This window comes from Rhipicephalus sanguineus, chromosome 1, assembly GCF_013339695.2.
Source record: "Rhipicephalus sanguineus isolate Rsan-2018 chromosome 1, BIME_Rsan_1.4, whole genome shotgun sequence".
In the NCBI taxonomy this organism is placed as follows: Eukaryota; Metazoa; Arthropoda; class Arachnida; order Ixodida; family Ixodidae; genus Rhipicephalus; species Rhipicephalus sanguineus.
Window position 1 is genome coordinate 144,590,588 of NC_051176.1, and position 26,684 is coordinate 144,617,271.

The 26,684-nt window shown below is 41.9% G+C and overlaps 1 protein-coding gene across 2 annotated transcripts in view; it reads left to right on the forward strand.

Annotated features, from left to right (window-relative positions):
- Positions 1-26,684, forward strand: part of LOC119399514 (helicase SKI2W) — a 114,229-nt gene that overhangs the window by 77,305 nt on the left and 10,240 nt on the right. For both annotated transcript variants that reach the window (XM_037666321.2, XM_037666329.2), the window contains 4 exons: positions 2,792-2,946; positions 14,667-14,868; positions 18,338-18,667; positions 23,584-23,724. In XM_037666321.2, the coding sequence (XP_037522249.1) occupies positions 2,792-2,946; positions 14,667-14,868; positions 18,338-18,667; positions 23,584-23,724 (828 nt within the window). The remainder of the gene's footprint in view (positions 1-2,791; positions 2,947-14,666; positions 14,869-18,337; positions 18,668-23,583; positions 23,725-26,684) is intronic.

Consider the following 26,684-nt stretch of genomic DNA (forward strand, 5'->3'; position numbering starts at 1 on the left):
CAGATAGGTCTGCCCTGACTGTCTCTGGCTTTATTTTGACTGCTGCACTGGTGAAGGACTCGTAATTTGACTACTGTGCGTAATAATATAAAATTGTATGGATTAGTGAGTTTTACTCACTTTCTTTACTTGCTTTTCTCTAGAAGAAAGTGGTTAAATGTTTAGTGAAGACTCTATTCAACCATGAACTGACATGTGCTTAGCTATGGCATCCCAAGGCAGATTGCTCTGGGAGTAAGAGCCTGAGTTTGTCGAAAAAAAATTATTTCAGAAGTTCTTTTTATTAATTGATACCAACAGTCTGTATTCACAATTGTTATTGCGACAAACTATCATTAATTTAAGCTCACATGTCTTTTAATATTGATGAGATTAGAGGCTTTTCTAGCATTAGAGTGAACTGTTCAGATGCCATGTATATATAATTTCTTTCTTCAAGAGCATTTTTGGTTGTACTTCGGATATGTGAAAGCGTTGGCCGTGAGAGACTAAAACTGGCGCGTAACCTTAGCTATAGGTAAAACATACTGTCATCGACAGTACGAGCAGTTGTGGTAATGGTGTAGTGGTAGATATATAGGATAATTCAAGTTTCTAAAGTTTTTTCTGGGATGTCAGACTCTTACAGTGCCTACTGTTCTTCCTTATCTTCCCCCTTTTCCTTTTTTTTCCTTCTTAAAGAGGCCCTGCAGTACTTTTTGAGCATAGTCAGAAAATGTTGCTCATCTGTAGCCAGGACTTCTGTGAACCTGTGAGCCAAATATTATGTATTACACTGATTGCAGCACAGATTTTACAATTTCGTGTTAAACACAGCCAAAGATCAGTTGCTCCCTCCTTTGCAATGTCATTACCATTATGGATCAAGTGGGCCTAACTGTGCAGCAAGTGGGCACTACATGTATTGGCTGATTTCATGAACGTTGTGGCGGCAGATAACCTCATAGGTGGCGAGTTACATTGTGTAGTTATAGTGGCAGCCCACAGGTCGGAACCGCATGTCTGAGCCAGAAGCAGCAGCCAATAAAACCAGAGGAAATGCTCCAGGCCATTACGTGTGGCAACGTAATTTTTGGGTGGCGCATTTCTTGCTTCGAAAAAATTTTGCAATGGGATTTATCAGCAACAGGGTCCATTAGTAAGGTCATTCTGTGAATAAAAGACGAAGACTCTGACCACAAGAGAAAAAACAATGTATTGACATTTCGGCATTCAGAACGGGAGCCGTGTTCTGAATAAAAGCTATTATATAGCTTTTATATAGTTATTATATAGCTAGTTATATGATTTGAGGTTTTTGCTGTTGTTTATGGCAACAGCCTTTTCTTTGTGTTTTCTTTGTCATTGCTTCTGTGGAAAAGAACAGTCTTTTAGTGGGCATTGTTCGCAAGAATTCTTTCCGTTTTATCTCTAGCTGCTTGCCTTGCAGCATTTAAATAAAAGCGTGCAGGCCTTCTTCATTTAAATATTACTGTAGTGACTTGCAAACCTATTGTACATGAGCCTGAGCCTATAGCTGTCTGTTTGATCCCTTTGTAGCTTGGCAGCACTTATAATGCTCTGTTGAGTAGCCCTTATTTCTGAGCAGAGATTCAACAGGGACTAAATGACTGCCCTATTTGCTTGAACAGTAAACTGTGAACAGCCATAAGTTCTTTTTAGTGCTGGATCCAAAGTGGTAGAATATATAAGGGTACCTGAGCCTGTGTCCTCTAGAGAGAGACTTCTTCTGAGAATAAGTTCGGGAAAGGGAACAGACACCTAGAGAGTGTAAGTCAAATGTGTTCTAACAGAGAAATTATTTTTGGGCTGAAAGGATAGAGGCTTCAGAAAACAGAAAAAGACATACAGCACCTAGGACACCGTCTTTTTCTGTTTTATGGATTGTGTACCAACTAGCCCACCTACAAGTTTTGCTGAAGGATAGAGGCATAGGTATAAAGAGAGGGAATCAGTTCATGATTTCTTTAGTGGAAATAGGGTATACATTTCCATCCACTGGGATGTTGAATTGGTTCTCAGAAGGATCTTGCACCTAGTGAACATTGACGATAGGGCCATAAAGACTGTTTATAGTTTTGCGAACTCATACTTCCTTGAGGCACTTCAAAGCATTGAGCAAGCCACTGCAGACATCAGCCGCAGTTATATTTGTCAGCATATTGGAAGCTTTGATTGCACCTTGTGCAACGTAGAGCACAAGCTGTGGGGCATCTGGATTTTTTTCCCCTGTCACATCAAATAGCTTGAATTTGAAGATGTGTTGGACTTTTAAATGTGGCTGACTCTGTTAATCCTGCACAAAAATTTGAGCTGCCTTCTACAGTAACCTGCATAATTTATAGCATGTTGTAGCAAGTGCATTCATCTGCTTACTTTTATCTGCTGGTGCAGACAAGCATAAGATACAAAGTTAAGTGGTAGTTGCCCCAGGCATAGTTATTTCCTTCATAGTAGTGGTGGCTAATGGAGTTCTACTGCAGCAGCCATTACAAAGGGGGGTGATTGTAATAATGCTCTTGTACTTGGATTTAGATGCAGCTTAAAAAACAGCCAAGTAATCAATTTCATCTGTACAGTGCCATTCTCCTTAACCCACGGTGCATTTTCAGAATGTCGAACGCTGATTGTTTATTATATCGTAATTGTTCCCTTTATAGAAAAAAAAAGATTCTTCTCTATATCGTTTTGCTTCACATGAGAGGCACATAATATGCCGTTCCTGTAGTCCCTCTGCATGTACATAAAACTTACAAAGAACAGTGTTTTCAGTATTGCATATAACCCGCAGCCCCAGTCAAGTGGCAAGGCCTCACTTCCCTGGCCACTCTCCAAGAAGGTTGCTGTCCCGGATGCAGCTCTGAGTGTACAGGAGATGACAGTCATGTTCAGTAGCGTCCTCTGCATTTATGCCAAAAGCGTCAAGGTTGACCCCAAGCGCATGTCGTGAGTTGTGTAATCTTTACTATTAGCTCAGTTATTGTGGCAGAGGGTGCACATCCTAAAAGGTTTAGTAAAACTCACTTATGGCACATTCACATTCAGCATGTGTTCTGTCGTAAAGAACATACTTATTACATTGCTGTCGTGTAATGCTGTCAGTTATGTAGTAATGGAATCCCGGTACCTTGAGGAACGTTTCACAATCGCTAAAGAAAATTCAGTCATGTGCTTGTATATATAGTCGAAGGGCACTTATGAGCTACTGCAGCTTCTGGAAGTACACTTGCCTTAGTGATTGTTTATACAGTAGAATCTCGGGGATACGAACCCGGCTGAAACAAATTTCGGTCTGATATGAATTCGTAAAATTCCCCGGCTGAATTCTATTGTGTCCAACGGGCCAAAATTTGGATGTTCCGAACACTTTTCCGCGTCACGACGGGTGATACGAACTTTGGCACCAAAACCGTCGAGCGACGGCCGAGAGCAGCGTGCTCCGGAAGCTTCGGAAGTACGCGCGCAGCCAGCACACACACAGTCAAAACTGTGGTTATCATTTGCCAAGATGTACTTTTGGGCCAGTTGGTTCATGTTCACAGTAAAACAGCGCCAGCGAAAACAACAGACCAGACGAGGAGGTGTTACGTGTCCTTTTCCTTGTCTGGTCTGTAGTTTTCGCAGGTGCTGTTTTACTGCAGGTATCGTTTGCCACAACCGCTGTGGACGAAACTATGGTCGCTATTGACGCAATAGTGTATGGTGACGATGAAATTGACGGGACTACAAAAGTGCACGCTCATCTAACGCCCACCGAGTCAATGCAATGCTGCTTTCCTCAAATGCTGCAAACAAAACCGCGGCAGATGCGACCATAGATAGCTATGAACGATGTACTACCGTATTTACTCGAATCTAGGCCGGCCTCGACTCTAAGCCTACCCCCGAAATTCGCAAGGCCAGAAAACAAAAAAGACGTAATCATTGTACTCGAATCTAAGCCGACCCTCCCACTTTCGCACATCGTTTTTTCGAAAAAAAACATCGGCTTAGATTCGAATAAATACGGTAGTTTTGAAGGCATGTGTACGGCCAGCGAACATGGATTGAAAACGGAACTACTGTTTGCCACAACTGCTGCGCACGAAATCGTGGTTGCTATCCACGCGATCATCGATAGCAACTATGCAGCTCCGAAGGTACGCGTGAACGCAGCAGTAGATTAAAGGCAATAAAGTCATAAAAAGGCACAAAGCATTTCGGCATTCCTGCCATTCTTCGCTTGTGACTATGGTGGAGCGGACTTTGGCACTTAGTTTTCAGTTGGCCTCGCGTGAAGCTTTCATGCGCACATTCACCGCAACCAGTTGCGCCGTCCCTTATCGATCCGTTCACGTGTGTCCCAGAAAGACAAACACGAGTTATTTCAACAGAAATAAATGCTTTGTGCATATATCGTTGTTTGAAAATGGATTTTGCTAGTTTTTTAATGATATGAAATTTCGGGTGATACGTATATTTTTGCTCCCCCTTGAGATTTGTATCACCGAGATTCTACTGCAATGATCTGCATCATCCTGCATGCAAGCTCACTTGCATGCACTTTTTCTCTTTCTATCCCCATTTTCCTTGCCCTCAGTATATGGTAGCTGTCTGGATTTCTGTATGGCTGACCTCCATGCTTTCCCTGTTACTTTCTTTTGGCGTTCTCTGTGCACTTGTTTAACAAAAAACATAAACTGCATTTGAACCACAGTACAATGAAAACTGATGTGATCAATCAATCAATCAATCAGTCAATCAATCAATCAATCAATCAATCAATCAATCACTCAATCAATCAATCAATCGATCGATCGATCGATCGAGCAAGCACTCATTACCTCAGTAACAGTTCTGAGGTCTTGTGTGCTAGAACATGCGTGTGGTAAAAATAAGTAAAGATAATGTAAAAAAAAAGTGAAAACAACAGTGCAAGATACAAGAAAGCAACCACAAGAAACATCAAAGCACATTGATAATAAGGACAGTACACATGCAACAGAACTCAATGTAATCTCAAAAGACAAGGAAGGAGAAAAGGATGCCAGCAGTGTGTTAAACCATGTTGTAACAGCACAAAGCTCAGAGAAAGTTACGACTATGAGTTATGAAATGTATTGAGGTCAAGAAAATGAGCATTATAAACACTCTGTATTCTGTGGATGTTTGAGTGATGGCTATGGCAGCCAGAAACATGAGAGGTTTATGCTCTCTGGGGACCTTGCACATAAAATGAAAAATGATACACTTGAGCCGATCAAGCAGGGGAGGTTACTGTGAAGGAGTTTAAAAGAAAGAAATAATAATAAAAAATAACTGATTTTATTTCTGTCACTGATTCACATTGTTGATAGAAGAGGGGAAGATAAGTTGCAGAAAACAAATTGACTAGCCTTCTTCCTCCTCTTGCATACAGCAAGTGGTGAAGGATATGAGAGGAGATTTTACAATGCACTCCTGAAATGCAAGAAATAGGTGGGGTAGGTGCTAGCAAAAAACAAAAATATACAAAAATATAAGAAATGTAGGAGCTGAGGAGCTGTGAGGCATTACATAAACATAATCATACACTTTGAATCAGTAATATGCAGTTGAAACACTGAAAACATTGAACATCACTTAACATGAGCATCACATTTGACATCATACATCATGCCAACAACTATGCTCTGATACACAATACATTTATATGCAAAATAACAAGTGGCAAGGTCGCAGATTGTGTTCCCACGAGCAGCAGGACATTGAGCCAATTGGACATTGAGCGTAACTAGTCAAGTGCACCCTTGCCACCCCCCATAACTGATGACTCTGGATGTTGTCTGAATACATATAAAGTAAAAATTTTACACGTTTACGCTTTCCTGCACATTTAGGATGGTGTAAGAGCTACCTCATAGCAAAGGTCAGAACACTAAGGAAATGATCAAGGCCTTATATAATGAAAACAAAGGAGACAGCTGCATCAATAATCCACCAGTGCTCTTAGTGGGAAGGTATTGCAGTTTTATAAAGAGAGCATTTTCACTAGTTTTTATTGCTCCTCAAAATAGTTCTTTTGGTTTGTGTGTGATGTGCATGTTTGTGCGTATGTTTTGTTCTCCTTTGACACTATAGTCACACTCAGTGGAATCAATATCCCACAAGTTGGCTCCATCCACGTCCTTGGCCTCACAATACATAAGGACGAATGCTGTGCAGCTACACTTCTAAAGCTTCAAAACACCCTAATACAAGTCACTCATACCATTAGGTGCATAAACACTCAAAGAAGTGGACTCAAAAAACAACAGGCAATCCAAATGATCCAAGCCCTTTTCATAAGCCGCATATGGTGCCCTGTAACTTTATGAAGGCTGAAATTGAAAAACTCAATATCATTATCAGAAAAGCAATCAAGAGTGCTCTAGAAATTCCCAGTATGGCCTCAACCATGACACTCATCAAACTTGTCTTTCATAATGCCTGGGAAGAAATGAGTGAAATGCACAGGGCCAGCTGGCAGGAAGACCTTAAGCTGACTCAAACAGGCAGAGCAGTAATTCGCAAACTAGCAGACAGTGAAAACTTCATAGCAGGCTCAGACGTGGAGACCCGATTACGCTATTTCTTCTAGACCTCATCTCAGTCGCTCTAATACCTTGCGACACGCATGCAACGTATGATACCACAAAGACTGAAGGATTGCGAGAAATACTCAAAGAACCCCAACATGAGATATACAGATGTGGCAAAGTACACAGGTAGAAGAGTGCATGCAATTAGCTTGACCAACAGCTAAGGGAATGGGCTAGTTGCTGCCATCATACCGGCCAGAAAACCAGAGTAGGCCCCATTGATTTTTGAAGTTCTGGCAGCCTGCAGGCAGCCAGAGAGCAACTCTCTGATTCTGACAGGAAACAATGTTGTGATCATGTGTTCTGGCAGCCCTGTATAACCCGAAGCTGCCCGAAGGTTGCAAATTTGAATGCTGGGTCAGCCAGCATAGATGTAAACAAAATCTGCCTGCGTGATGACGACAACAGCCAAAGCTTCACACTGTGCCAAAGCATATAGCTGTCTTTTTTTTTTTGGATGAGCTGTTTGTAAGTATGTAGCCATAGGTTTTCTGAAAAGATGAAGCAGTGTTGAAGTGATTGCATTTGCTGACATGATCGTGTATGTCCACACGATTTCGCATGACTTGGTGTAGGAACTGCACTGTAAATTCTTGTCCACGAACAAAATTGCCAGTGCCTTTGGAATGGCACACGGCTAGCTGCATCACTGCTAACATGGATGGATTTAATTAACCCTTTGAGGGTCGATTTTTTTGCGAAATGCGTACAAAAAATGTGTATTTTTTTATTGCTGAATTACATTCTTCAGACGAATATATAAAAAAAAAATTGTCTGACAATTTCTTTGGGTGACTGTAAAGTGACAAAAAATTCATTTGGGTTGTTACATACATATGGTTTATTCATGAGTAACAGCAAGATAAATTCTAAAAAAAGAACTATGCGACTGTTAAAAAATTATGCATTGAAATAAACGTCTGTGTAGTTCACAGACATACAAAAATAAGTGCACGAAGTGGTGTTAAGTGGAAACATGGTGGGAGAAAAGCCACTTTTGATCCAGTTAGCATCGTCTCGCCGTACACGCTTTTGAGATGTCGCACACTCATCAACATCTGAGTCTTAACTCGTAAGTAACTCCTTGTATGAAGGGCTGACATTTACTGAATCAGATTCTGATTCGGCAGTCGAACGGCGATTCGGAGGAATCGCCTCTAGACTCAGTTGTGGCATAGAAACCCGCACGCACTTCCATAGCGAAAGAAGAGTCATTCAATGCTTCCTACGATCACGAAACTGCCACGTCAGTTTCCACTGGCTCGATATGAAACTGCCACGTCAGTTTCATATCGAGCCAGTGGCCGCCGCCAGAGGCGCAGCTGTTCTTGAGAGGCGATGCGAACGCTGCTATCGCTGGGGTTGTGTGTTGGACAGCCTCAGTGTTTTAGCTTTCTAAACTTCCGCAACAGTCGCTTTGCTTTCAAGCTTTTACTTTTGGCACTCAGCATGTATAAATGCATTCCTGAACGTGTTTTCTGTTTTAAAATGAGCACCCGGGAGGAAAAAAAACAGCATCGGACGCGTTATTCGAAGGTCGCAGGTTCGGTCCCGGCCGGCGGCAAGTTATCTTTTCGTCCACTTTACTTTCTTCACAATTATATCCCAATTATTACAAATAACATCCCCTATACTGTCCTTGGCATTACTGTTTCTTAGTTCTCATTAGTATTGTGTCTAACAAAGAAAAACGAGCCCTAAAAAGTAATCTTCTTTCCTTCAGCTCAAGACATGCAGCTCGCGGTGATATATCAGCCGAAAAAATACGAACATTCGGGGATTAACGAAAGAATACCAAGATATAATTACGAACGCAAAAGCAGGGGACTTCTGAATGATTTTTGCCCCCTAGGGTCCTTTTAGATGTACCTAATTCTCAGTGCACTGGTGTTGTTGCATGTTGACCCCATCGAAATGCGGCCGCTGCGGCTTCGCAAGCTCCTTTTGTCTCAACACTATGACACTACGATAGGTACAACTTTTTAACATTTCCATCAGATTAAACACCGTGCATTCGCAGCAAAGTGCCAGCGGTGCCAGTTGTAAACATAGGAAAAAATACGAGCTGTTACACGCCCATTCGTGTGGCTACGATGCAGTATTAACAGGGCGTCAGCGATGTTCTGTGCTCTTCAGAGGACGACTCACGTGGTCGTTTGCATGGTGGTTGCATTGTCGATGAACGAGATCGAGGTTTGCGCTTCGTGAGATACGAAGGAAGTCCTTCAGAAATCCTTGGAACTGCGTCAGCCTTTAGCATTGGTTTGTCGCGTTTCAGGGACACGGAGTCGCCGTTGATGTTAAAGTCATACACAGTGACAATGTCCGAGGCGTCGAAATGGTTCGCACATACACGTGTATACTTAGACAAAGTTAAAATCGCCACTTTCCTGCCGCGGTATGGCCCGCTTCCCTTTCTCGCGCTGCTGCATGCTTGTCTAATGGTAAAGAAAACAATGACACCTTTCTGGTTCTCTTATAGCCGAAACGGCACCCCGGCACGCGACATCTATTAGGCATCCTCGTCCTGTGACAACGTTTCCGCTGACCTAAACATATCATGTCCAGCAGCTTGTCTCGCACTGCACGAGTATTTCATTACGCGGACGGCGAAGACGATCGCCTCTGTGGCGCAGCGGTGGCGCGTTGCGGCATTTTCGAGCAGCGTATGAAGCTCGCCCGTAGCTTGACGGTGCAGTTTTGTGACCATAAAGAGAATTGAATGACTCTGGCGAAAGCAAACTGCATGGGTGAGCACACTGAAGAAAGCTGCAGTTGTGAGCACATCCGGAAAACAAAAAGAAGCCCGAACCTTTAATAATCCTTCATCTTGTCGCCTGTGAGGCGCAAGCGGTTTTTGTGAGTCCCTGAAACAGGAAACACAACCACAGTGGCATCGTTTGTCCGGTCATCCTTTGAGAGATTCTAATCTGGAATGCCATCAGTTTTGCGGGCACAACAAGTGGGAATCTGCCGAAGAACGAAACCGAAACTAGCCAGTGCACCGCTGTAGTGAAGCATAAAATAAAACAGATACATTGGTGCAAGGAAAAAATTCCATGTATTCCCGCAGTGCGGCAGCACATGCAAAGCAAGAGAAATGATAGAAAAAGGTGGCCATTTTAAACATACAGGCTTGACGTACCTGTACGTCTTTGACCGTCTTGTGGATGTTGCACATGACGTACATGTACGTCTTTGACCCTCAAAGGGTAAATAATGTCACCCATTGCACAGCGCAGCAGTTGCTGCCCGAGACATACATACAGTGCCATGACACGAAATCTTGTGGAACTTATCGATTCCTCGAAAGTGACAGCTTGAGAATAATCTAAAAGTACAGAAAGCTGGAATATCTAAAAGTATAGAAAGCTGGGTGAGTTGTTAAGGATACATTTTAGGAAATTTCCAGTGCGCACACGACAAACAAGGATGTGAGGAAAGAAGACAAACAAGCGCAAACTGAGTTGTGAGTTCGTGCTTGTTTGTCTTCTTTCCTCACATGCTTGTTTGTTGTGTGCGCACTGGAAATTTTCCAAAATTGAGGATATCTGCTTACGGAGATCATGTAGCCCACCGGCGCTGATTAGTTTGCATTTTGTCTTCAGTTGACTACCGAAACTGAGAAAAACTTGGCACTTTGGGTACGCCTGTATGTATACATGAAAGAAACTTGTGCAACTTCAACTCATTCCACTGATGCTGCCCCTCTCCTTTTTCTAGATGTGTTGAACTAAAGGTCTGAGGCACCTCCACATATGATGAAGCAGAGCTTTTGCTTGAGCTCGCAGATTTGGTAATATATCAAACATACTGCAATGTATAATTTGGAGGCAGAAGGAGAAAACATGCTCTGGTCGAGACAAGTGAATGTCACAAAAAGCAGTGGTACGTAAGTTATGTGCGCTATCACGGGGAGAATGATTATAGAACATACATGCAGTTTTAAAACTGGGTGGTCATTATTCAGTCAGGGCATTCTCTCAACATTGATGGCCTTCATTTGGCAGATTGGCTGCGATGGAGTTCATGTACCCAGACATCTTATCGACAGAATGAAATATAGCGATGCGATATCTGCAATAGCATGGTCTAAAAAAACTTGAGAAATGAAGAACGGACGCCACCACAGAAAAATTGACTTGTGAAGCTTTCTCAAATAATACATGCAAATGACATGTCTACAACTATTGAGACATTATGTTGCTTGCTGCACTGTTCACGGAAGGAAGCTTCTCAAGACAGAAAAAATTGTAATAAAAGCAAGCTACAAATGTGTGCCGCATCATGTAATCGCATCATCTCTCATGGTGGAGTGGGCTTTAGAAGATAACGACTGGTCATAGTAAAAACTGAAGGTGATGCCTTCAAGCGACCATGTTGCAATCCATGGAGTCCACAAAAAGATTGCAGCAAGCACTCATCGTCTTTTACAGCGAAAGCTGTTATGAAAGATCGCAACAACAGCCGATTTTGCTGGTGTAGTTGCCTGCCGCCGCCAGTGTCCGTCACCGCTATCACGTGAAATGAGAAAAAAAAAAATGTCCAGGATCGGATGGGATTTGAACCCAGGCTCTCTGTGTGGCACTCGAGTATTCTGCCACAGAACCACGTTGATGCTTGAAACTCCTTCGCAAAAAGACCATATACAGGTGTCATGTTGGGCAAGGAATCTCGTTAACAGATGTAATATAGCGGGGTGGAAGAGTAAAATAACAACCAGGCGTCGGCACAATGTGAATTGCGTAACGAGTGAGTCGTTTAAAGCTTCCAACCCATTACAAAGGGCTCGGCCATAATTCTTCACTGTCATCAGCCACAGCATCAACAAAGTACACATAATGCCTTACAGATGTGTAGTGGATACCTTGCTTCTCTGCAGAATGACGAATAATGGCATAGTGGGTGCTTCCCTGATTCGCAAAAATTATGATGATTTATGGTGTAATGGGTACCTTGCAAGTGTGCTTGTATTAGTTGCCCCAAGAGAGTTTACGACGGGCTCTAGAAAGGCCGCTCTTCGAGCTTTCGCTGTGACTGTGCTGTGTGTTCCACGCAGGCCTGGCGTCTTTTTTTTTTTTTTATTTTGGGGTGTCTGATAGCCAGAAAACAGCCAGAGAGCTGCCAGATCAAAATCATCCTGGAAAGTTCTGGTGACCTCCGGGTCTTCAGAATCAGCCAGCGATTGAAAAATGAATGTGCACCGAAGGTGCGTTGTAAGGGGTAGGGGGGTAGAAATGGAGCAGCCTGACAAAAACAAATGTGTTCCGACTGGCTCTGGTAGCCTGTGGGTCAAAAAATCGAAGAGGCCCAGTGGAGGAAGTGGCCATAATCCTTGGTGTTGCCACATGCAAGGACACAGCCGTCATCTTCAGTGACTCACGAACTGTATGTAGAAATCTAAAAGAAGGCCATATCTTTGCTGCAGCAGTGAAAATCCTAGAATAAATAACAAGGTGGCAACAACTTTCCAAGGCCCACATTTCCTGGACTGCAGGCCATAAACGCCTGGCAGGAAGTGAAACAGGACATGCTGTTGCCCGAGACCATATACTAGCCAGAGTTTCCTGTGATGCAGGCTCTGAAAAATGACGAGCTCGGAGGACATTCTCATCAACTATGCAACAGTATTGCAGTACATCCTACCGGAAAGATGGGGCTATCCATTTATACATCCTAAATTGAGCAAGGAAGAAGCTACCACCCTCTGCAGTCTGCAAATGAATACATATGTACATGGAATTGTCATGCGTTAGATGCACCCCCACAATTCTCATACTTATGCTTATTCTGTGATGTACCAGACACCCTCCAACACATGGTGTTGGTGGGGCAATACTGTGAGAAAAACATTCAAGGTGAAACTTCAGAATCTCTGCAAGGCATTGAAAAAAACTAGGAGGCAATATTAATAGCACTGAGTTTAGAGGATCAGGAAAGTCTTGTGGAGTGGGCACAAGCTGCAGCATTAGTCAATTGCTTTCTGGACTGAGAGCTGCCTACCTGGGGCAAAGAAAGAACCATTTCTTACTGTTTCACTCAATACACATTCCTTCCTTCCTTCCTTCCTTCCTTCTGCTTATGGGCATACTTGACTCTCTGTTCTTGCCAAGTTGTGCAGTTTGTGTGTGTGTGCATGCACATGTGTGAGATGGGGTAATGTAATAGTGGTGATCATGAAGTAGTAGTCTGATATATCGAAAATTGCGACACTCTCTTGAGGTTGTGAAAGGAGCGAATTTACCTGTTTGCTTATCCAAAGCTATGTTCAGCTCATAAATGATTATTTTTTATTTATTCTGCATCGACACTTATCTGAAAAATGCATGTATCAGGCCACAAGGCCCTTTTGTCTTCTTGAAATAACATGGCGTTCCTCCTTCCGGTAATAAACGGTTGTAGTTGGTATGCTTCGCTTCATGGCACTTATTCATAGTAAATGTTGGGCCTGCAGACATGAATACAAGAGAAGGGAAAGAGATAACACAAGAAGAAACTCTAAACTGAACGGTCACACTGTGGCAGAAAAGAAGGTTGGCACAAGGCCTTCCTGTGCAGGCTCAGGAATGGCAGCACCATGCATCAATCTGAAAAGGGTGTGGGTCTGCTTGGAAAATGACTGTTTATGCATGACATTTTATTTTTATGCAAGGTGATTAAAGGCTGATTTATGCACGCACTTCTGTTAATATTTATATGCCAAGCTTCAACTGTAAGGCATGTGTTGGAGGGTGTCCGGTACGTCACAGAATCAGCATAGGTATGAGAACTCTGTGGGGTGCATCTAACGCATGACAATTCCATGGACATACGTATTTGTTTGCAGACTGGAGAGGGTGGTGGCTTCTTCCTTGCTCAATTTTGGATGTATAAGTGGATAGTCCCATCGTTTCACTAGGGCGTACTGTAATATTGTTGCATAATTGATGAGAATGTCCTCCGAGCTTGTCATTTTTCAGATTTTTCAATATTTTTCAACAGTTTTGTGCCGAACACGTAACTGTTATTGTTTTTCTTGTTCTTTTTTTCTTTTTAAGTTCATGTTTAACTTGCATTCAGGCATGTTCCCAGTTTGTACTCAGTACTAGCCAGAATTCTGGTTCGAGTATGGTTTTCGGTTCAGATACTGGTTCGGCACCCTGTTTTCAACATGACTCAAATTAAATAATTTCTTGCAACATGAAGAGAAAGAAAACAAACTGCAAATTCTGTTTATCGTTGATGACAAGGCTATTACTATTGTGGTCTTGGTTTTGTTGCCTAATCAAGCATGCATATTGTGTTCAGCATGGTTAGTGCAATGGTATCATCCAGCATCGAGGAATATGTCTGTGGCATGCCTGTTGTCCTGTGTTGCTCTCTCTTTTTTCCTCTTGTGCACGGCTTTATCCATGCACATGCACGAGTGAACAGAGGACAGAGGTGGGGGAGGGGGACATAGGTGTCTCATCCCTAGCATATGCTGAAGGTGGTTGCTGCAAATGTGACAGCATGATTTGTATGTAATTTAGAGTTGTAGTTTAATGTGCATAGTGAATTTGCTATACTATCTCAGAGTGAGATGGCACTTTCTTGCAGTATTCTGTCACCCAAAAAGATTGTAGTAGTATACTAACAGCTGAAGTTACATAACTTAGCATAGATGTCTGGCTCAGATGTCTTCTCTGCGTGTGAACATCATGGTACAGATAGGTGGCTATGTTATGCTTTCACAATAACAGCAGAAGATTGGACTCATTGTGCTGCCAGTGAATGTAAACAGTATGCTAGTAGTACAAAGAGGGCATGTAATGGGCTTCTTAAATAGTTGTATATAGTGGGCACAAAGATGAGACACACTATTTTAGCAGTCAGTATCTATATGTACAGGTGCCCATGTTGTGAGCACATATAGAAAGCCTTTTTTTATCTGCTCGAAAAAGAAAAGGAAGCGCTTACATCAAATAACCACTGATCAATTTGTTGAGCTGTTTGACAGCACACATACTCTGTGGGCATGCATCATCATGTCATTCAATACTGCAGTACCTTTTGTCTATTGACTTACAGTGTGGCATTTCTTTACAGGCAGCCTCAGTGCAGAAATGTTTTGGGACAGGAGCTGCTTGAACTGGTGGAGGCACACCCAGGAGGTTTGCCAGTCATCAACGTGGTTAAAGAGCTTCGCCTTTCAGCCATGGAAAGTGTGGAATTGGTGAAGCAAGGCCAGCAGCTGGAGGAAAAGCTGCTTCAGAGCCAGTGCCTTAGTTGCCCACTGTTTGAGAGCCATGTAAGTGTTAATGTTAGGCGTCTGCTCCTTGGGCTACTTACAGTAAACCTTTGTTATAATAAAGTCAACGTAAACACAAAGAATGGCATGTAAGCATAATTTGCTAAAAAAAAATGATATGCAATGAGAAACTGCAGCATTACCTTTTTCGAAGCAGTCTCAACTTGGTATTGACAAGCTTTCAGTCTCTCTGTTGTGGCACTAGAAAGGAGGTCAGTAGATTTTGGTGCAGGTCACCACAAGCTCTAGCAGTGACTCAGACTTCTACAGACAGTGTGTGAGGCTGTAGCCATGCCACCAAATTTAACTTTGTTTGCAGAGTATGAGGGAACTTCTAGGTCTGCACCTTTGTTGGTATCTCCAAAGGCTCCTTATCAGTAACCTGTTCATCTCTCCAAGAGATCTGTGATTTTGGTGTCTGTGCAAAGCATCACAGTGAGGATAGTTGTATCAGTAAACTCATGAATCTCAGTCATCTTTGCTTTTGTTCTTCTCTATCTTATTTATTAATCCCCCTTTCCCCTCCCTACATGCTTTGTTAACCTCCCTGCCTTCCTCCTTCATTTTTTTCTCTTTGGTGCTTAAAGGGACACAAAAGGGAAATAACAGTTTAGGCTGTGCTGACAGAGGAATACTTGAGAGCATTTGAAACATCAATATTATTGACAACAGCACTTTAGTAATCAAGATATGATAGATGTTGTGCATGACTTGCGACTCCAGTGGGACGTTCCAGTACTAGCCCAGTGATGTAGTACTTGCTCAGTATAATTCTGTCACTAGTACCAAACCACTTATAATAAAAAGGAGATTGCAGTGCATTGTAAAACAAAATAAAATTATTTCTCTGCATTTCTTGGAGAAAATACCTTTTTAACATTAGTCTAATCTAGGGCACAAGCTCATATTCTAGTGATGATTTCCTCTGAGCAGCAGTCACAGATCTCAAAAGCTATGCTTTTAGGTACTACAATCATCTGATTCATTAGCAGGAGCGTGAACACATTGCGACTGCCATATTTAAGGCACTGTCTCTTGACGTTGCCGTCAGTGATCAGGTGGTAAAAAAAATTTTGGCGCTCACGCACTTGCATATCGGTGGTTTTGTTAATGTGTGGTGCTTTGCTGACTCTGCTCAATCGCCAAACAGTCTAACTATGAGTAAGAGAAAATGCTGTGTCGGTGTTATGTCATTGGCTAGCTTTCTGGCCATGTTTTTGCATTTTAAAAGGCAAGAAGCCATAGCGCCGCCTGTCAGGCACTAAATTGCAGTGATAGGGAATGAAACTTCACGTTTCGTAACTCCAGGACAAGCGATTTGGATTGTGCTAGGCCTGTGTGGACCATTGAAATGGGATTTTCTCTTAAATTCAGCATTTTCTTAGCGTAAAGCGAGTTCTTCAAGGTTTCTGGTCTTCTTTTTTAGGAATGCACATTGACTTAATATTTTTCTTTTGTGTCCCTTTAAAGCTGACTTCATGCACGGTCATGTAGAGATGGTTGCACATCTGCGAACCATGCTGTGGCTAGCCTCAAGTAAGCACACTCAAGGAAACATGAAGTAGTGAAGTAGTAGCAGTAGTTGACCTTTATCAGTGCTGAATTTCTTTTTTTACAATTTCCAGTTTTAGATGGCCCAGTCATTGCATATTGTAGATAAACAGGACTATGCTTCAGAGTTGATCATATTTACAAGGATCCCAGCAAAGCTGTCAGGAGTACAGGGAACTATAACCATCTGAGTAAATTCCCTATAGATTCCTTGAGAGAGGGAATGCATGTCAAAGTGGTTGTGTTGAGTTACTGTGCTCAGAACTCTAAACCCGCGTGCTTGAGTTTGCTTGGGCGTGACACTTTCCGGACGTAACTTAACAGCGATTTACGGAAACTGCTTTTGAGTATATGAAAGCACTGTGCTGCTATCCAACGAGTATTACGTTGCGTCCACCTTCGCATTTTGCCCACTTCATAAGTGCAGCACCGCTGGCAGATGAGCTTTTGCAGACCTTGATTGGCAATGATGAACTCCAGGAACTTGATGCACAGCAGGAACAGCTTTTCACGTTTGTGATGCAAGCAGGTCTCACTGCTGTCAGAGGTAATGTATCGCAGGAACTGTTTGTGTGGAATTGCTGCTATTCTTTACTGCAGGTTCTCTACTATACAAAACATCCCCGCTAGTTGATTAGAGACATTTCGACTTGCACTTCCACTTTGTCAGCCGTTTCCGGAATAACATGAGGCCCCGCACAAATGCGTATTTACATATAAATTTAGCTACCAAATGGGGTCGACGAGTGACAATTTTGTAATGTACCACTCAATTCATGCATACTGGCAGCACGGCTTTTCACGTGGTTTGCACCCATCCTTACTGTGCCAGTGTGCAAAGTTGAAAAGAAAAAAAGGGGTGAAAGTACAAGGTGGTGCACTTGCAGGAGTGGAAAGGTTGAAAAACATGTCATCTTACTGGAAGCCATAGTAGGTGCAAACTCCCACACACCATCTCCAGAGTTGGAGTGCATAGATACACTCCGTAATCACGAACTGGAAGTTGCTTTTAGTAGCTAAGTTCACTTAGAGGGCACTATGCTGGCTCGAGCGCGCTTGAGCTCCTTAACTTAACATGCATAGGGAGCGTTCACTAGAGCGCTACATGGGCTGCAGTTTTCAACCCAGCCAGCCAAAAGAACGCAGTGTTCAGTGCTCACAGGTTGAAATGCGACATCAAAACTTTTTGTACAACGACTGGTATGCGCAATTGCTCAAAATAACCACGTTATGTTGCTACAAATCTGGTCGCTATGAACACTGGCTATGATGTAAGTGTTCAAGTCTAAATTGCGCCGACACAATATGAACTGACGATGGTGGAAACGAAAGTATGCGCATGACTTATCCCTAAAATGTCGTGTTTAAATCCGTGAGCACTGTACATGCCTTAGGAATGTAATTTCTTAGGTGATGCATCCAAGGACATAAGAGTATAATAGCATGGGGACAACGGTACATTACAAAAAAAACTTTTTTCAACAGAGCACACAACGCATCATGAAAGGTTCAATTAAACACTCCTGGGAAGGCATTTTTTTCTTCTAAATGCCAAAGATCATAGACATATGCAAGGAAATGTAGCAGTCCTCACCCAAAGGCGAAGGCTCAAGCCTCTCAGTTCCCATTATTCTTCTCACTCACGACAGCATTGTCTCATGGCCAATATAGTTTATTACTATGCAATGTTCAAAAAGTGTTGCTAGACTCCTTTAAAGGATGCACATGACGATGGACGGCATCGTATTATCTCTTGATTGTTAACCCTGAACTGTGTGCTCATAGTTGCTTTTCTTGGATAGCACCTTGTATAGCACTTTTCACCCACAGCCTTGCACGTCAAAAACATTTAATAGCAAGTGTGTGTGAGTGTTGCCTGTTGTGAGCAGCACTGTACAGGTGATGCCTGTGTGGACAGTTTGAGCAGGAACGACGGCGGCGGCGGCTGTCAGAGGAGGTGCGGAAGCTGCAGCACCAGCTGTCCGAGGAAAGCCTTGCCTCCATGCCTGACTACCGAAGCCATGTTTTGGCTCTGGAGAAGCTGGGCTATGTAGAGCCAAGTGGTACACTGACACTTAAGGGCCGTGTGGCACGCTCTCTGTCCAGCCACGAAGTAATGCTCACCGAGCTGCTACTACAGGAGTCGCTGCTCACCCTGGGTGCAGCTGAAGTGGCCGGCCTATTCTCCTGTTTTGTCTATGAGCAACGCTCCAATGACGAGGTGGTCATCCCACTCTCCATGAAGGCAGTGAGTATGTGGTGACTAGGCTAGACATGCATGGTAGTCAGGTGCCCCAGTTTCTTTAAAACATGCAAATGCTTCATTAAGCCTGGGCTAGACTGGGAAAAATTTGTTTGATTGTTTAAGCTCTCAAATATGTAATTTGTACTAGTAGCTATCCTGTGCTTACTGTTCATTTTATCAGCACAGCAGCTGCAGTGCTAGTACTGATGCCTTGTAAATCTCTCTTTGAGGCATGCAGGATTCATTTTCATAAGCAAACCAATCTGCTGGCTTTTCAGCAGCAGCACAACCTTTTCTTTTTCTCTTACAACACGAAAGAGCTTGTTGCAATAGAATATTTAGATTGTTTTAGTTCAAGTTTGTGCATCATGATACTAGGAATTGTTCCAGGCCTGTTCATACGCAAGCACTTGCATAAAAAAAAAAGTTCTGTGTACTCAGCCAACTTTCGGTTTCACTATAGTCTTTTTTGGTATATTCAAACTTATTTCGCCATTATCACACAAATTGTACATATTCGGAATGTAAAGTGGTACAGTTATAAAAGGACTGTAGTATAACCACTTCCATAAGTAAAATATTGCTGGACTTGTTTTTTAAAGACAGCTCAGTCACACAGCTACTATTCACTCTGCAAAAGCTATACTCCACTGCATGAAAAACATGTAATTCAAGCATTTGCCAATTAAACCCTTATTTCACGGTGTAAGCAACAGTAAATGAAAGAGCATGGTGAATGATGCAAGCTGTAAAAGTCTAAATTTATGCTTGGTTGTGTAGCAGGTGGAGCATGATAAAGACACTGTCGTGGATGACGACATGTCTGAATGAGAACCAAATCCAATCATGTCCCCTAAGTTGTAACAGTCAAGTGTTAAAATATGCAGGGTGTGCTTATGTGATGATTTGGAAAGTCATAAGCACACATTGGCATCATTTGCTTAGTGAAATGCCATCGTCTAATTTAATTATATGCTATTCAATTTTTCCCAAAAGTAGAAGTCATAAGTACAGAATTTGCCATTTTACCTATTCAATATGCAGCTGGAATTTCAGTTTAGTGTGCAATTTATTTTTGCATAGCACCGATTGTTATTGGAAATTTGCTGAATCATTATAAGTACCTAATATACTAGTAGTACTGGGCCACTGTCAGGGAAGTGTGCTTGTTTAAGGAGGCTCACCCAGGAACTAAAAGCTTTCTCCTTGGTCAGTAAGGAACACATTACTCATTCAAGCACAGCTGTGCAAATGAGACACTGTGTTTTCCTTTACCCTTTGACACACCAGTGAGATGGCTTTAAAGGGGCCCTGCAACACTTTTCCAACATGGTCAGAAAACGCTGCCGATCGGTAGTCGAGGCTCTTGAGCACGCGTGAGCCAAACGTTATAGCGCAGCATGCGGCCTCGAATTTACAATGAATTCTCGAAGTTAGCTAGAAATCGTTCCCTCTTCTCTCGACAAATGATGCCATATACACAAATGACCGTGCCATATACCCAATTTCACGGCCATTGGCTGATTTGAGCATCGTGAGCTGCACAGTTACAGCGGCTGCCGCGGGGGCCGTCACGCGCCTGTGCGCATTTCGCAATCACACTGAAAGTAAGCCGCGCGTTCAAAGAAAAAAAAAAGAAAGAAAAAGTGCTCAAGGTCATGACGCGCACGTGACGTAACTTCTTTTCACCGTGCCATCCCTCCCTGCTTAGCTTCCAGCGCGCTCATCGGGATGAGAAAGAGAGAAAGCAATCACAGCGTGCGACAAATCTCTATAACTCCGCTCGTACTTGACAGATTCAACAAATTTTTGCGGAGGTTGATTTGTGAGGCAATAAACTCCTTTAACAAAGCCATTCAATGGTTACTTGGAAAAAGTGTTGCAGGGCCCTTTAAAGATGGACATTTATTGAAAGCAGCTTTATTGAAGGTACACAAAGAACGAAACTATAAATCATAGTGACTGGAAAAACATTTAAGAACCCTATTTTCACTGATTTGTAGGAGAAAGTTTGTTAATACTGGGGAAAATGAGGCACCCCTCTTTTTCATTTCATACCGAAATCTTGGCAGTGGTATGTCATTATATATGACACAATGAACTTTTCAAAAAAACATCTTGTTTTAGCTTATCTTTAGCCATTTTTGCCTGGAAGTCGCTTAGTTTGCTTGGTTAGTATTTTTGTTATCTTTAAACGCAGTGTGATCCTTCTCTACTGATAAACATTTCTTGATGTCACAGCAAGCTGGTATAGGAACTTTAGGGCTGTGTCGCAAAGCTATTTTTATTCTTTGCATCTTTTCTGGCTTACCAAACGTCCTCTCGCAATTCAAGTGGCCTTTTTTTGTGTGTAATTTACTGATAAGCCTAATTGAAATAGTAGATGGTGGCCTTTTTTTGTGTGTAATTTACTGATAAGCCTAATTGAAATAGTAGATGGTGTGAGTCGCATGCCAAGTGTCTAATAAGGCTGACTGGCTATACATGACCACTGGGCCAAGCTTACAATAATGCTCCTCACTGAGGTAAGGAAGGTATCAGAATGCAACAGGCTTGTGGAGCACCTGCTGCAGTCAGGCAGTACTCGGCAGTTCATAGCGAAGGATTGAGAAGGTGGTGCCTGAAGGAAATTTATAAAAAAGATGTTATACTCTCGTGACAGGTTCAACCTAAGCAACAAGTGTCAGGGACGTTGTCTACACTTAAATGTAGCATAAAGTCCTCACTTTCTCTGCCCCATCAAGTGAAGAACGTTCCCACAATGCAGTCACTGATAATTCCATTGCATCAGTGGAGCATACCGTCATAGAGTGCCCTCAGTACAAAGAACAGCATATTCAACTGCATGATCATTTGAGCTTACTCGATAAGTGACTTCTTACACTGAGCAAAACAGTTGGATCGTGACCACACCCTGGCAACCAGACACATGCAGTGAGCACTTTGTGATCTTTTAGAGGACATAAACCTAATGAACTCTCTGCAGCTGACATTGTTTCTCTCCATCATATTGGGATGTTACTGGACATATCTCAAGGTTATTTTATCTTTATTTGCATGAAAAATATTTATATAGACTCTATCCACGGGAATCATGGTGACTGCCCAATGTGTTTTTGACTCTGTTCGCAGACGACATCCTTTGTACGCTGGTAACTGTACATGTACTGTACTCACGGATTGAAACGTGACATCGTTTTTTTTTTCCTTGGTATAATGACCGCTATGAGCAATTGCTCGTAATAACCACGTCATGTCACTGCAAATCTGGCCACTAAAGCTAATGTTGGCTTTGATTCATTTTAAAGAGACAGGGCATGCAAACACGTACACAAGAGAGAAGTCAAGACATCATAGACGCCGGTGTTTTGGCTTTGATGTAAGTGTTCAAGTCGAAATTATGCTGATATGACACGAAATGTAGATGCTGGAAATGGAAGTATGTGCATTACTGAGCCCTAAATTTCGCGTTTCAATCTGTGAGTACTGTACATAGTGCCTTTGATTGTTTGTCTTTTCCTTCCTTTTCTTATCTGTTACTTCAATATCAATTTCATCATGTTGGGATAGCTGTTGGGATGTTGGGGTAGCTCTAATGCAGCCTACCTTCCCATGCTTTCACGTCTAAACAAAGAAACAAAAACAAATAAGTAGAGCTGTGCGAATAGCAAAATTTTGGGTGCGAAGCGAATTCGAATAATGAAGATTGAGTGCGAATCGAATCGAATAATTTCGAATAATTTTCTAATATTTCTCAAACATTTTTTGAATAATTCGAAGTGAAATTGCAGAAAAAGTTGCAGAGAATCCCTAAGTATGTTCTTGTGAGATAGCAACATGAAAGTGTTTCTTTTCGCTAGGTTGAAGCGCTGGTGGGGTCATATTTCATAGTTGTCTTTCTTATCAAGAGTGAGGCAGTGTAGAGGCCGAATTGCATTTATGTACATGATTTGGTGCAACCAAAGTGTTGCCGACAACACTTTACACGTGATAAGCAGAGATGACATTTCCTCAGCCTCTCCTCCTCTTTCAACTTCTGTGGAAGCCCAACTGATGTGGCGGACAAGGGTGTGCTCCCTTCAAGTCCGGAGTTCCAAATCTGCCTCGCAGACGTCGATATATAAGAGCATCTGATATTTTGGATGCTAAATAGCTTCGGCGTCCGATTTTTCGGACTTCCTGCCTAAATTTAAGGTCCAAAACAGCATTAATTGAGCCCCCAACCCTGCCACCTCTTTCATCTCCATATTGGAACCACCGTTTTCTTGAGTTTATACATTTGCGACCGTAGCGGAGCTTGAAAGGTAGCTTTGCCGCAATACGGGGGTGTGACGAGGTGAAGCATATTGAAAATCTAGGGACCACTTCCAAATGGACGTTGACTGTCTCTTGGCCAAGTTCAACCGTAACGGACCTTGAAAGGCAGCTTTGCCGCAATACAGGGGTGTGAGGAGGTGAAGCATATTGAAAATCTAGGGACCACTTCCAATCAGACGTTGACTGTGTCTTGCCTAAGTTCGACCGTAACGGAGCTTGAAAGGCAGCTTTGCCGCAATACGGGGGTGTAATGAGGTGAAGCATGTTGAAAATCTGAAGGGGTCACTTTCAACCGGACGTTGACTGCATTTGTCTTTGGGAAGTTCGATTAGTTCGAATGGTAAAATTTCAGTGCGAATCGAATCGAATAGCAAACACTATTCGAAAAATATTCGAAATTTCGAATGTTCGCACACCCCTACAAATAAGTTTTACCTCCATACCTTGTGCAAGAGTACTGCATGGAGTTTGTGCCTGCTATAACATTGATGTCATTACACTGCTAATGGAATTCTCATTGTTCATGTTGCCTACTGATATTTGAATCTTGGCACTGTTTTATTTGCTTTTTGAACATACAATATGCTGTTGCCTTGTTTCAGGCAGTGGAAAAATTCGTGGAGGTGGCTCACAAGATTGGTCGTGTGCAGCGAGAGAGTGGCTTTGATGAACCTGCTGAGCAGTTTGTAGAGCAGTTCAGCTTTGGTCTCTGCAATGTGGTTTACCACTGGGCTAGAGGCATGGTGGGTACTTGTGAGCTTCCCTACAAAGTGTGATGAATGAGTCATTTTTCTCTTACAATTGTACCCCCTACACTATTTAGTATTGAGTGCATTGTGTGGCATATTTCAGTGTTGGCCTTGATAGATGTTCCTCCTTTAGAGCTTGAAGGAAAGAAGTGGAAATTTTAAGGGCTCGTTTTTTCTTTGTTATACACAATATTAATGCGCACTAACAGACAATAATGCCAAGGAAAGTATAGGGGATGTTATTAGTAGTAAATGTAATGTAAATGTGAAGAAAGAAAAGTGGACGAAAAGATAACTTGCCGCGGGCAGGGACCGAACCTGCGACCTTCGAATAACGCGTCTGATGCTCTACCAACTGAGCTACCGCAGCAGCCATCCCCCCATCCACTTTATAGGGCGTATATGTGCATTTAAAGATGGGAGCTTCCGTCAGCGCCGTCAGCATACTGGCGGCGCTGATTGACGCTCCCATGTTTAAATGCACATATACGCCCTATAAAGTGGACGGGGGGATGGCTGCTGCGGTAGCTCAGTTGGTAGAGCATCAGACGCGTTATTCGAAGGTCGCAGGTTCGGTCCCTGCCCGCGGCAAGTTATCTTTTTGTCCAATTTTCTTTCTTCACATTTACATTACATTTACTACTAATAACATCCCCTATACTTTCCTTGGCATTATTGTCTGTTAGTGCTCATCAATAACCTTTGAGCTTGCTACATAGGTTCATGAACTACATCGTGGCATCTTTGCTAATGTTATTCTATTAAGCTTATGAAAATGCAAGTCAGTATTTATCTTCAGATAAAAGTGTGACCATTGACTGTAAAAGTATAGATAGCACCACCTCAATTTAGTTCAGAAATTGCTAAAGAAGTAGAAATTTTTCTCCTTAGAAATGTTTCAGTTTGATCTCGTACTGTACAGAACACAGAATGTGGCCTCTAAAAATGCTACACTACATGAGCTTTTCAGAACAAGCTACCATATTTATTTGAATGTAGGTCAGCCATTTTTTTTAATGTTGCCCAAAATGAGCTGTCAGCCTACACTTGTGGCCTAGGAATCTTGACCTATACTCAAAAACAAAGCTAGCATAAGCACCGATCATGAAAGGAGTTCCTGTCACCTGCCATTCATCAAGCAGCACTAATGGCGGCTGCATTGGTACGTTATGCATGTTATATTTATGGTAAATGCACGCCAAGAAAAGAAAGGAAGAAATTACATTAAGAAAAGTAATGAAAAGTTTGGATATCATTGTGGATGCCCCCAACTGATGACAGTAAATATAGGTGTGCTCATTTTTTAAGTTTTTCATTCTTCTAAAAAGATATAGATCAACTGATGTTTAAATGGTTACCTTTGATACTTTTTATTTCTCGATAAGTTCAGTACTATATACAGGGGTCAACCTATTTTCGTGTAAATGCAGTACTACATGGCATCATAGTATGGTAGTGCCACATGCATAGGAAGGAAAGTAAACAGATTAGCAGTTGACCTTGCAACTGCATCGACATTATTTTGCAACTGCATTAACATGTTCCATAATTTAAGTTACACATAGTCATCAATGTTTAACAGCTCACTTCAATACATCGGCTTAACCAAGCAAACATTTTTGTGTTTCTCAGTAACACATCCTTGAAAGGGGAGTTCTGTCTTTTTCTTTGAGCTGGAGATTAAGGTCATGACAGAAAGAAAAAAGCCTATGGGGAGGGAGGGTTTTAGGCAGATTTCAGTTAGTCTTGGGCTAACGGTATTACTTTTTTGTATCTGTATTTGCCGTAAAAGGACTATTTATTCATGAGCGTAATGAAAGACCCAGTTCGCCTTCATAACATTTATTCCCAAACTGTCGTGCTCGTGACGCCATTAATATGTCCCGACTTTCTTAGTGTTTTCACATGTATTGTTCTTATTGTGTCGAAAAGTCTTTAAAAGCTCTTAGGCTGAGTCTGTGCTTGATTTTCAGTGCTGAATACTGTTCCTTTATTGGATAATAATAGTGAATGGGTTCCAGGTCATATGCGAAATTTTTGAAGTTATGGGCAGCTGATGCAAGAATTTTATTCTGATGTAGTGTCCAGTTAATATTGTATACTTGTAGTCTCACAAAAAACATGCTCATTTTGCTAAGACTGACGTGTACCCACATAGCCTGGATGCCATTCCACAAAGAAAATTTTAAAAACTTCATCACATTTGTTTTCATCTATACAGTACTTAAGAGTTATTTGAGTCATTTAGAGCTATAGTAATTTGTAAGTACTAGAAATAAAAAAACAACTAAGAAATACATAATTTATAACATATAATTACATATTTAGTAATCGGTTTGCTGACCTAGCCACAACTGTGACGTCCCTAAGGATCCTGTTATAGGCTTTTTGTTAATTCTGCTCTTTGATGCCCCTTAAGATGCTAAGCAGTATAGTATATCAGACTCGTAGGCGTCTTAAACACTCTACTCAAGTTACTCAGTCTTAAAGACACACTGTGGGCAAATAACAAATTGGGCTGTGCTGACAGATTAATACTTGAGGCCATCTAAAACATCAATATTATTATCAACAGCTCTTTAATTTTCAAGATATTAAAATAAATGTAGGACAAAAATATATACTACACTAGCAGGGCATTTTAATTAGAGCTGTGCGAATAGCAAAATTTTGGGTGCGAAGCGAATTCGAATAATAAAGATTGAGTGCGAATCGAATCGAATAATTTCGAATAATTTTCGAATATTTCTCAAACATTTTTCGAATAATTCGAAGTGAAATTACAGAAAAAGTTGCAGAGAATCCCCAAGTATGTTCTTGTGAGATAGCAACATGAAAGTGTTTCTTTTCGCTAGGTTGATGAAGCGCTGGTGGGGTCATATTTCATAGTTGTCTTTCTTATCAAGAGTGAGGCAATGTAGAGGCCGAATTGTAGTTATGTACATGATTTGGTG